At 35.7% G+C, this 12224-nt stretch overlaps 1 protein-coding gene across 8 annotated transcripts in view; it reads left to right on the top strand.

Moving 5' to 3' along the window:
* The window catches only part of ROBO1 (roundabout guidance receptor 1), a 685371-nt gene that overhangs the window by 613279 nt on the left and 59868 nt on the right, over positions 1-12224 (top strand). For 5 of the 8 annotated variants that reach the window (XM_071755956.1, XM_071755941.1, XM_071755949.1 and 2 more), the window contains one exon: positions 11550-11671. In XM_071755956.1, coding sequence (XP_071612057.1) covers positions 11550-11671 — 122 coding nt within the window. Of the gene's footprint in view, positions 1-11546; positions 11672-12224 lie in introns of all 8 variants that reach the window. The other 3 variants (XM_071755931.1, XM_071755970.1, XM_071755979.1) reach the window with 1 other exon arrangement.

Below are 12224 nucleotides of genomic sequence, written 5' to 3'. Positions count from 1 at the left end.
AAAGTTTAAAGAAAAGGTGATTTATAGGTGTCTGCTCTGTGGGTTTTAAGTTTTTTTACGGAGTTGAATTTTTTTTATGTAGAATCTCACAACAGCGACAGGAATTGCTTACAGGGAAGCAACCCTTAAAAACTTTTGAGACTCCTTCCTGCAATTCAGTACTTTGAAACAATGACTTGAGACAGATGTTCCTGAGCAAGTAGAACAGGAGTCCAAAAATTTGGGGTGGCATTACAACAAAAATAAGTTGACACTAGATGCTCTCTGCTGCTGAAGGGGTTTTGTTTATGGAGAGAACTGAAGAAAGTAGATTTTTGTATCATACTTCACCATTCAATTAAAAAGTTAGCAAAAATAAAAAATAAAAAAAAAAAATTGCAGACTGTTTTCTAGTCCCTGCCATTTACTAAATCACATAACTAAGGGAAAGTTAATTGGTTTTGTATCAGGCTTCCCTGTTGCAGACTTTATGAGTGCAGTTCTGAAGATAACACATCCATAATTCTGCCTTTGGAATAGACAAAGTAGAGTTTTCCTGCAAGATTCTGAGTTTCAGATTTTTGGTTTTATGTATAAAATTAAAGTGCAAGAACTAATAATTTTTACTGGCTGTTCATTAAACTGTGCTTCTGCAGGATGTTCATTCTGAAATAGACTTAGACTTTTTAAAATCATGCTAAGCATCCATTAAAAAAAAAACCAAAACCCACACTTTATTTTTTTCTTCTTTATAGCCCGTAAGTAATTTTTGTAAGGACTATACAGTGATTTTAGTGCACTCTCTTGTTTTCAGTAGTTTACATGCATCATTAAAATCAGTCATCTCTGAATTGGTCTTGACAAAAAAAAAATACTGACTTGTAATGGCAGTGCTTTGAAACATTATTTTGATAAGCTCTTTTGAGTATCATTTGTTATTATGAAGCATGTTGTGTTTGAACACTAAAGGATTTTATTGTTGCATGCTAAATAACACTCAAGAACTGGTAGTAAAGTATTTTGCAGTCTTTATACACCAACTACGTGAATTAATAGGCTCAGTATCAGAATCTTCTGGTGCAAGGAAAAAAACCCCTTTTTCTTCATGTTAAACTTCAAATTATGAAGTATCCTCACATTGTTTTCTGTAGGAGGTATCTGCATTCTCCTTGTTTTGCTATGACCACATACTAATTCAAAAAATCTGGTGTTAATTGCATTTTTTTCCTTTGAATTATGGAACAGCATGAGAGCATTGAGAAACAAAGCCATCTGGATGGACATCAAGTTGCTTGTCCTGTTCACATAAATGCCAATGCTCTCTACTCACAGCACTGGTAGGGATTTTGTTCTCTTTGCATCTTTCATTGGCAGAATGAGAACCCAGCTGAGTCTTGCATCCCTTTCACATTACACAGTCATTCACTCTCTTGACTTATTCAAGGTAGCACATTGATACCTGGGTCTCAGTATGAAGAAGTCACCTGAGAGTTCTGCTGTGGTCCAGTCTTCCACCTGCAAGGTGTGATGGCCTATTCTGTACCTCTTCCTTCAGAGCTTTTAGGTGCTCAGATCTTGTCAGATTTTTTTTTTTTTTTTGCTCAAGGAGTGTAACTAACATAACTAAGATTTACCCTTACGAAGAATTCTTATGTGTTCCATTTTTTGCTGCCTCTAACTGAAATTTGTAAATGTGTCATGGCTACGTTCTAGACAACACTTCAAAACAGTAAGTTCAGGTGTTCGTGTCCTGTATGTAGACTTGTGCTGTCTGGATGTGTAGAGCATGGTGTCCACATAAAAAGAAGTACTGATTTCTTTGAAATATCATCTAGTTGATGGTACTCCTTACTCAGTATTGTGTGTGTAAAATAACATTTTTAAATGATCAAAAATTTACTGCACTGTACAGATAAATTGTCCTTCCATTTTAGTGTGTGTATTTAGTTAGTGTGGTATTCATTGATCATGGGGCTTTGGCCACTTTCCACAAATAACTTTAACTTATTACAAAAACGTTGCTTTGGATTTCAAGTGCCTCTTTCCAAAAGAGAAAACTGTGCTATCATAAACAGCTGGGGGGAAAAATCCCACTCCATTTTCTTTTCAGCTCTACTATCTTTCACCATAAGTCAAAAAGTGCAGTAGGAAGTTCCTAAGAATTCTTCAAATAGCATCCACCTATCATCTTCTTGTACTTCTGCACAACTTACTTGAAATTCATCTATCTTTTTTTGCTCTTTTAAAAGGCTTTAGTATAAATATTTGTAACCAGGGATACTTGGATTGCAGTAATGCCTAAAATTGCCACATTTTTTTTTCTCCAAAAAGCAAACTCTGGGAAACAAGACTGAACAGTTTACTGCATCACTCTAGTTTTTAAATAAATGGAATTAGACTTGTTCTAAGTGTACTCTCCAAATTGTATTTGGTTTATAGGGTGGTTTAAGAGGACTCAGAGCAAAGAAGTGGGAAAGGACACTAGGAGAGGAACTTCTGGAAGACCTTAAATCCCTCACACTATCTGTATCTTTTAACTCCCATATTTCAGATTTCTCTTGTCACCTCAAGGCACTGACTGCAGGATTTATAAACATTTTAAACTGCATACTACATGTATTGACCTGAGAAATGCTACTTTTTAAAACCACACTGTAAACTCTATTTACATATTTTTAAATTGTATCATTGAAATCTTCATCGACTCCTGCAGAAGGAGAGATTATGAACTTTCTTATTTTGTATCTGGTATTAGTAAAACCAGTTGCAAATCAAAATGTCTCATTTTTACACACTGTTTCTCACCACATATTTTTGCAGTAGGTTCCTCCCTCACATATATGCATATACACCTACACACGTACACTTCTGTTAGCCCTTTTCATCTTGACTCTAAAAATATTTTAAAGGGAAGACTACTTAGCCTGCTGTGAAGCAGACATTGAGATAATATACTTCCACAACTGAGACAGAGCTGAGATAAAGCCAGATTTTCCTGCCCAGCCTCATCAATTAGAATTGAGCAGGGAAATACCTCTCAGCCTAAATTAAATCTCATAAGGGCCAGAAATCCATTATGGAGTCAAAATACCATTTGATAGCTATTAAAAACAGGATAGCACCTAAGCAGGAGGTTTAGGGAATACACAAATCGTGTGCAGTTGATCATAAAGCAGTGGAGTTCAAGCCAAGAAATAGAATAGAGAAACTTGGTGACATTCAATGTCAATAATTAAACCCACAAACTCATTGCCCACTGCTCCCACCTGAGAGCTGAGAATAGATACTTTCCTGCTTGGTGCACCAGGGAGAATCGCTGCTGTTGAATCAGCCAAGAAGTGGAGCTAGCAACCTCCTTCCCCCCCAAGAGGGGCACATTTTTTATCTAGGACACAGACTCCAGACAGACTTTTTCAAAGTTACTGCCCAGCATGTGAGGAGTCTTCTCTATTTCGGTTCCTAACAGATGAGACAATGTGGATTAATTGTAAACAAAAAATAAGTAAGTAAATATAAAAAACCCATTGGAAGGATGGTGAGAATGCTCAGATTTTTTCCATACTAGCTTTCTCCACATAAATCTAAATACTGTTACAGTTTTGTGGGTGCCCACTGTTTCTATAGGTGCTTTTATTCTTGGCACACTTTTTTCCTCATATTCAGTCAACTGCTTCCATAATTTCATATTCTTACTTATAGCACCATTGTAGGAAAAAAAATAATCAGTAACTTTTCCAATCAGTTAGATTTCTAATTTGTTGCCTTTGGTTACTTTGAAATTACCAATAGTAATTTTTCCCTTTAAACTTAAGAATTGCTTATCTGACACATCAGCAGCAATCCAAAAGAGAATTTTTTTCAGTCATAAATGTAATAAACCTTAACCACTCCCTTGCTGGGGGTTTGGAATTACAAGTCATCATTTTTGATTTGCAACATCAAAAAATCTCATGTAAACATCTTGCCTCAACTATATGGCTGTGGCGTGCTTGGTGCCAGACTGCTAGACCTTTCCTCAGAAGTTTGTACTGCACTGTGTAACACTCTGTGCTCTGGGACTACATACTATGAAAACATTCATGGTGAGTAAGGGTTTCCCTGTCTGGTCTTATGTGAATGTGAATCTTAGCAGAAAATCTGGGAAAATATGAATTAATTATATATGCATCCTAGGCCTTAAGAAATGACAGCTGAAAACAGAGACCAATGAGGATAAAAAGCGATATGCTCCAATTGTTTTGTAATGCACCTGCTATTTTTTTTCCATATTTTTTCACAGGTGACAGGAGACAGCTGAATGGCAGAATTTATAATTTTTCAGAGCAAAAGATTTGGGGCTTTGTTTATTTCTCAGGGAAGAGTGATACTTTCCATGAGTAACACCGCAGTGAGATGTGCATATCAAGGATATTGGTGTTTCAGATATAAGAAAAAATAGCCCACAAATCACTAGATGGGAAATTTAACATGACATGTTGTCTTCAGCTATCTCCATTAATAATAGTTTTTTCAAATACCAAGATAAATTTGTGCTATTCATGTTGCAGAAAAGCATTCAGTGGCCCTTTTTCAGATACTTGAAGGTAAAAATTCGTTATTTAGATGTCAGAATTTAGCAGGCTTAGCTATGGAACATATGAACGGAAGAGATTGGCATTTTTTTTTCTGAGTTTTTGTTTGGTATTAGAGGAGGAATTGGAAAACAAATTTGTTTTGATTTTTTTAATTTTTTTTTTCCAAGAAGTTTGACCAGTTTGCTAAACAGACACTCGCATTTCCTCTTCATGTCACTCTAGTACCCAGACTTCTGTACCAACTCATTTCACACAAAGATTATAAGCAGCTGAGATTCAGCCATCCTGTAGACCTCCAATGCTCCATGGCAGATAAAGTAGCTATCTCTATGCTAGGTTTGTTGCCAGCTCTGGAGTTTCTCCTCTCACACAGTCAAGTCTCTGCCTGGCCAAATAACAACAGAAATTTTTGCACTCCTGAGCTGTGCTCTCTCTTCCAGCACATAGACTCAAATCTCAGCTCTGTCCTACAAGTTTGTTTCTACCAGGCACATTCAACCTCTAATGTTTTTCACTTGAACTGGGATTAATGTACCACAAAATTAATTGAAAGCAGTCTAAATTTCATTGTGACTGACATTTTCTATATTATTCATATAGCGAGGGATTTATGCAGAAGCTAAAGATTGTATATTAGCTTGACTCTTTTATGTAATACTGGCTTGATGATTAGGATTCTGGTGTAAAATAATACTTTCTTCCTTCCTTTATAATATCCTCTATATGCTATCAGGGTGTCAAGTAGTCCTTGAAGATGCAGAGATTTTTTTTATTTAAATAATAAGAAATTAAACATGTTGAGCTTAAATCATAAGTATACAGCTTATGTCAGCAGAGTAACAACGTATGTAAAGAGGACCTGGAAGATATTATAAATAATAATAGAACAATAATTAATGAGTATTTAATACACAGAACAAAATATTTCTTAGCAATTAAGTACTGCCTTGAATCTCTATTAGTATAAATTAATGAAAATTTCTAAAATTTTATTCTTATTGCAAGACATCATTACTACCATGACTTTCAAGAATAGGGTACTTGAAGTTTATAGTTTGTCTAATTCTAGACTAGGAAATAAACACAACCCTGTAATATTTAGTTCCCAACATGAGGAAACCAATCAGTTACAGAAAAACACCAGATCAACATTCGCATTCACCTTTGTGAGAAGAATTGCAAAATGTGTCATTTGGAGAAATAGTCATTACATGGGGTATGTCCGAGTGTTATCCTGAAGGACTGAGAGATGAGTGCTTGCTCAGCTTGGAGAAGTGACTTTGTAGGGGACATTACAGCAGCTCCCAGTCTCTACAGGGAGGCTGTCAGTAAGACAGAGCCAGGTTTGTCACAGTGGTGCATGGTGGAAAGACAACAGATAGTTGATATATGTTGAAACAGGGAGTCTGAGGCTGGATATAAGGAGAAATTTCTTCACTGGATGGACAGTCAAGCAGTGGAGCAGATTCCCCAGAGAGGCTGTCTGTGGAAGTTTTCAAGACCTGACTAAATCAAGCCCTGTAAAACCAAGTCTTGCCCACAGTGGCTGACCCTGCTTGAGCAAGATGTTGGATTAGAAACCTCGAGGGATTGCTCCCAACCTGATTATCCCATGACCCTCCAGTACTACATCTGTCAAATACAATAGTTGCTCCATTGACATCTGGCAACTATTCTAGTCTGTAGTTTAAGTTCTAAAACTGCAAATTCCTACTCCTGCAAGTAGATTTAGTGATACCAATAGTCCCAGTGAGGTTCATCGGGTTGCTGGCAAGAATAAGGCATTAAAAGATCACGTCACTAGTCTGGAAACCACTTTTCTTTTGTTTCTTGTTCAGTGAGTGGACATGTCTTCCCTGAAAAACCTCACATGTCAAGGAAATGGTATGGAAGGCAAAAATATTATTCCTTTGATACTTGTGGTTTTACATGCTAACTTCCTGTCTTTACAAACAGGTTATTCCCCATAATTGTCATCTGAAAAGCCATGATTAATTTAGGGGAAATTAATTTACTTTATAATTGAAAGTGCTGTCAAATAAAATGTGCCACGATAGAGGAAAAACTATTTACTTCTCAGTTTTAGTAACCTTAGATATCAATAGGATATAAATCATACTAAGAAAGTGGTCTTTGTTGTAGTTGTGCTATTACTGTTGTTCTTTTCAACCACATGATGTCCCTCTGACAGAACTGTTTAAATACTTCTGTGAAATTTCACCCCTTGCCCTTGCCCCAGATTTGCAGCCAATGTGATGCCCTGTTTCTACAGGGATTTATTTTCATATATCAAGATTCATGTATGCCCCTCTGTTTGCACAGGTGGGTAAAAAAATATATTTGCTCTACAGGGTTATTTTTGACCTTCAATAATAAAACCATCTGGTATAAAGAAAAGTGGAAATTCAGCACTTAGAAGTTAATTTAATTAGTAGAAATGTAATTCAGCAATGAAGACAGATCTCTATCTGTTAGAAAATTTCAAGTGTGCTTTCACTAGAGGGCTTAGGAATCTTACCATTGCTTCCAAGAAGGCTGAACTTTTCTTCCCACTACTCGTGTAATGTAAAATTATTAATTAGTCTTACTTTCTAAGTGCAAGAATTGCATCCCATTAAGTCTCTTATCAAGATATTTCATGTAGAAAGATCTCGATGAGTTGTGTTTTATGGAGAAGCATTTCTAATTCCAGAGCAGGTCAGTCTCAGTTGCAAGCTTAGTAGAGAGATTTTCAAGTTAAAATGGAATGTTTACCAGGTAATATACTTCTACACAATCAAGAATAGGTAGGAGCTGAATCTTGGGGATGAACATACTTCTCTCAGGAATTCTCGCGTATCATTTCTTGGCCACTCCACTTCCAAATCATAGATTTGTAGATAATCTGAGCAGAATAATAATGCACACTAATGCTCTCTTTGAGAAATATCAAAACTACACATTTAAAGTAGGCTAATGTAAATCCAGAATACTTCCTTAAAATTTAAACTCAGATCTTTGAAAACTGGTAATCTCAGTTTCCTCTGTTTAGGATTATTTTCTAAAAAAAAAAAAAATAATCTAATAACATAAACCACAGATTCTCTGTATGATCTAGTTTAGGCGTATTCAGTTGCTGCTCCTTTGCTTCAACATTATTCTAATTCCATATCTTATATCTGATTCTCTTTATGCTTCATTTTCATAATACACCTGGAGTCCTCTGTATTTATTTGAATAGTAAAACAGTATTCCTCATACCTAATGAATGTTGGCAGACTGGATATTACTAGTTTCCTCCATATATTTTATCAGGGATGGTGTAGTTCAGGTGCTTATATGCTTGATATGAGAGTGTACCCAGTTGAACAAGTGGTTTTATTCTCAATGTAAAGCAGTAAGGCCAAAGTTTTGAAGGGTTTAGTATCTGTAACATGCATTAAAAAAATTGTATGGGTTTTTTTTTTCACTTTTACTGTAATTATCTCAAACTAACAACCTTATTGATTGACTATTTTTACATTTTTATTTACACTCTATTCTTTCATGTAGTGTTATGTAGCTGGAATGCTTTCTAACATGCCTTTCTTTTATGAGCAAAGTTAGCCTGCCAGGTTCTGTGCCTTATCAAAGTTAATCATAATTTTGAGCTATGGTTGAATATTCTAGTGAGACTGAGGTTTGTGGCAGGGGAAAAAAAAGGGTTAAGTATCTTTTCAAATTAATTTTAATTGTGATTTCATTTGCATTTGCAGCTTAATAGTGAGCATTATGACCTTGATAGAATGATCTTATGCTAAAGAGATTGGTGTGTGGGGTAAATGCCTCTGCATACTATTAATTTTTGAATAAATTCCATTGTAATAGCTATTACCCTCAGAAAAGTATTTTCCATTTGTAGATGTTTGGATGCTTTAGAAAGGGTATAAATGTCACTGTTCCGTTTCAGCAGTCTTGCAGATTGATAATTACTGGAGATTTCAAGTTAATTTTACCATGGAAAGCTCTTGATGCAGAGAAACAATGATAATAAGAAAAAAAAATTTACTTAGGGCTACACAGCAGTTATTGGAAAGGCTTGGAATTTAGGTTGTCTGACCATTTTTTCAGTCTGTTATTCACTTTCCGCTACAGCCTGCTTTCCACATTTGATAGAGGTTTCTGCTTAAAGATAAAACAAAAAACATGAGGTTCAACTTTTTAAACCTGTTTTTCATATATCAGAATATATGTGTGCTTTCTAAGATCCTTACCAAGGGTCCTTTTTATTTTTTTCTTTTAATTTTGCTTTATTCTTTGCTTTGTTTCATGTCTATTCAATTTTATTTATTCCATGTTTTCTTTTTGTTTTGTTTTTGTTTTTAGTTGTGTCTGGTAAGTTGAAATTTTATTGACCATCTTCTAGTCATCGTATCACTGTGACGGGAACTTCTCCTCCCCTTCCCATCCATCCCCTTCCATGTCCTTCAACCAGTCAGCTCCCATCTTTTACTTGTTACTGACAAGACACATCGCCCAGAATAAATTCTGCATGAAGTATGGGTAACTTAATGGCAAGGAGAAAGGTAATGGGTTGCTAACTTTCTGTCTGTTTTTCATGATGTAATGAGTCAAATCCTAATATATTATTTCTTCACTGACTGCATTAGTTGAACTTCAAAGTGTTATAAAAAGAAGTATTTTTATTTTAAAGGTCTCAAGAATAGAAGTTGGTTTTTTTCCTTAAGTGGATTATTATTTCAAGATCTTTTACAGTGTATTCATCACATGCCACCCAGATGTGTCCCAAGGTGTGAAAGCAAATAGAAATTAAAGAACAGTGAAAATGCTTCCAGTGCAGCGAACAGTTAATTTAGAATAACACTTAGAGAAACTTAGACCCTTTTCCTTTTTATAAAATCTACCATGTTTAGCTGAAAGACTGAATTTCCCCTCAGTTTTGTGTTCAGTAGACCATGAATAGTCATCTTTAGGTATTAGAATCACAAGCATTCAGCTATTTTTCTTGTGGTCAGAACCATTTTAAGCTCTTTGTAGCTGTACCCATTCTCAAATTCAATGAAATCTGAAACCTTATCAATCCTATTCACTAGCACAGGATTTAGAAACCCTTAGTTTTGTTTTCTGTGGCATTGTGTCACAGAGAAGTTCAGAACCAGGCAAGCCCTAAATTTAACTATATGTAAATTTATTCTTGTTATTAGAATCCAACAGCATAACAAAGGTGCTTCACTCTCATCTCCATTTTCCCCATCATACCTTACAACCCTGTGGCAAACCCCCAACAGTTTCACCTTCCTTTCTAAATTAAACATGCTGTCATGTCAGAGTCTTCCCACATCTTCTTCCAAGGTACTGACTGAACATTTCAGATGTAAATGTTTTGAAGTCAACTAATTACTGTAGGTTAGTCTCACCTTCACTTTGGGAGTTTCTTATCTAAGGAAATTCTAGGCAAAGTAGCATTTGCATCCAAATCTGAATTATCATATGTTGTGCTGCTTTCAAAATTCTTCCCAACACAGGAGAGTAATAGGAAGAGTATATTCTAATACCAACTCTAATACTAATAGGGAGCAAAGAGACAAGGAATGAGGAGCAGATGACTGAAAGTATTGGCCCACATGAACAATGAAAGCAATTTTTTTTAGAAAGAACTTTTAGTGTTATTTAATTCCTTCCAGATAAGTCCACAATGACTTGTTTTTTTTACAAAACATGTTGAGAGAGAGATCTTTAAATTGTGTGATTCACGGTCTTTTTAAAGGCAAATCTTTTAAAATATAGAAAAATCTGAAAGAAAAGAAAAACTAACAACAAAACAAACAAACAAGCCCCCAAAAAACTCTAAAATCATTTGAGTTCTTAAAGTCAGATTCAAAGCATCCCCTTTATTCTAAACCCAAAGAAGAGAGACAGAATAATTGGGATTGGACAGATGATCAGTAGGAATTGGCACTGAATAAGTAAATGGACTTCTTTTATTTCATGCATATTTTTTAAGAAGTGAGAGTTAGCCTATAAAACAAATTAGATTATTTTTTTTTTCAGCACTAGCCCCATCAAGATATCCAATGCTATCATTTATGCCCTTTTTTTCTTTTTAATGTGGGTGACATGATATTTTGGCATTCTGTTTACTACTGGATGAAGGGTTTGTTGAAGTCTGCGTAAATCAAACCGTTTGGACAATGCTGGCAGTATTTATAATGTTAGGCTGAGCAGATGTTTCAAATTTGCCTTTATTTGCATATATATTTTGTTTGAGCATACCCTTGCTTATGTAAATGAGGGAGACATTTAGCTCTGCTGTTCCCTTCAAATTCATTCTTCTTCAGTAACTGGACTGAAGATACTAAATGATTATAATTTGTTCAATAGTATTTCTGGGGCTTTTGACTTGAAGTTTTTTTTTTTTTGAGACTCCAACTGCCTCAAAAGGCTCTTATATAAGATTATTAAGGGCCTTTTCTCTCCTCAGCTTTACTAAATCAAAGATGCTGACTTTTGTGCATGTAGGCTTGAATTCTACTCAATAGTGCTTATTGCAGACCTTCACAAACTGTGACCTGTAGGCCAGTTGTCCCATCCTGACTCCATTCTAAGGAGCTGAACTTGATAATATTTATGGGTCTCTTGCAACCTTAGATATTCTATGATTTTATGACTTGTAGCCGTACTTCTCCTTTAAGAAAGCATTGTCACAAATTTGTTCATATTGGTGATTGTTGCTCTGCAAGTTGTCACATTAAGTCAGCAGGACTTACTTTCTTATATAAGTGCTCACTATTAAAAGTAAGTGATTCACAGTCAGAATTTTTAATTGGGAGGTCCAGCAACAAAAAAGATGATCTGAGTGATGCTGAAGCAGTGGCTGTTTGAGACTGATGTGTCCTTGATCTGCCGTTCCTTATTAAAGAAACTTTGAAGTCAGTATCAAATTATGGCTTTCACTTAGGGCTAACTTTGGGCTTCTGATAGCAGTGATTTATTTTTGTTATTTTCCTCTTTCAGAACCTCCACAGTTTGTTGTAAAGCCTCGAGATCAGGTAGCTGCACTGGGGAGAACAGTGACTTTCCAGTGTGAAGCAACTGGAAACCCTCAACCAGCCATCTTTTGGCGGAGAGAGGGAAGTCAGGTAAGTGCACTTTCTGTCCTTAGTTCCTGGCAGTTTCTTGAAGAGATGTTGTCACGTGGAAGAAAAATACTTTCATTATCAAGATGTGAAGGTAGGTCTAGAGATTGGAGGTGCTGGGTATTTCTCCTCTGTTTCTAAGACACCTACATATTTATTGATGTCAGCCTTCCTGGAAAGAATATCAGAATATCCCATTTTCACAATGTATGCAAAACTGAATCTATGAAGCATTCCATGTTTCACTACTGTGAAAATTTTTCTCACCTAACAGGCAGAAACTTGAAAGAGATAAAAACATAAATAAGGATGTAATTTGAACTCCCAACAACTCTCCCAAATTTTTAGAAAGTTGGGCTCTGGGTTACAGCTGCTAGTTTGCCACGGGTTTTTGTGCATCTGGCAAACCATTTGCTCTACTGATCCGCATCATGGCATGGATAAGATACTAGTTTGCTACTAATGAGATCTGCTTTCCCACTCAGTCAGTTGTCTGACAGGTCATATCTGATTAGGTCACTTCTTCTTCCAGTTCTCTTATTTGAATGGGGAGGAA

The sequence above is a fragment of the Heliangelus exortis genome, chromosome 1, assembly GCF_036169615.1.
Source record: "Heliangelus exortis chromosome 1, bHelExo1.hap1, whole genome shotgun sequence".
Classification (NCBI taxonomy): Eukaryota; Metazoa; Chordata; class Aves; order Apodiformes; family Trochilidae; genus Heliangelus; species Heliangelus exortis.
Note: the sequence above shows the minus strand (reverse complement) of the source record. Positions and strands in the feature narration are given on the sequence as shown.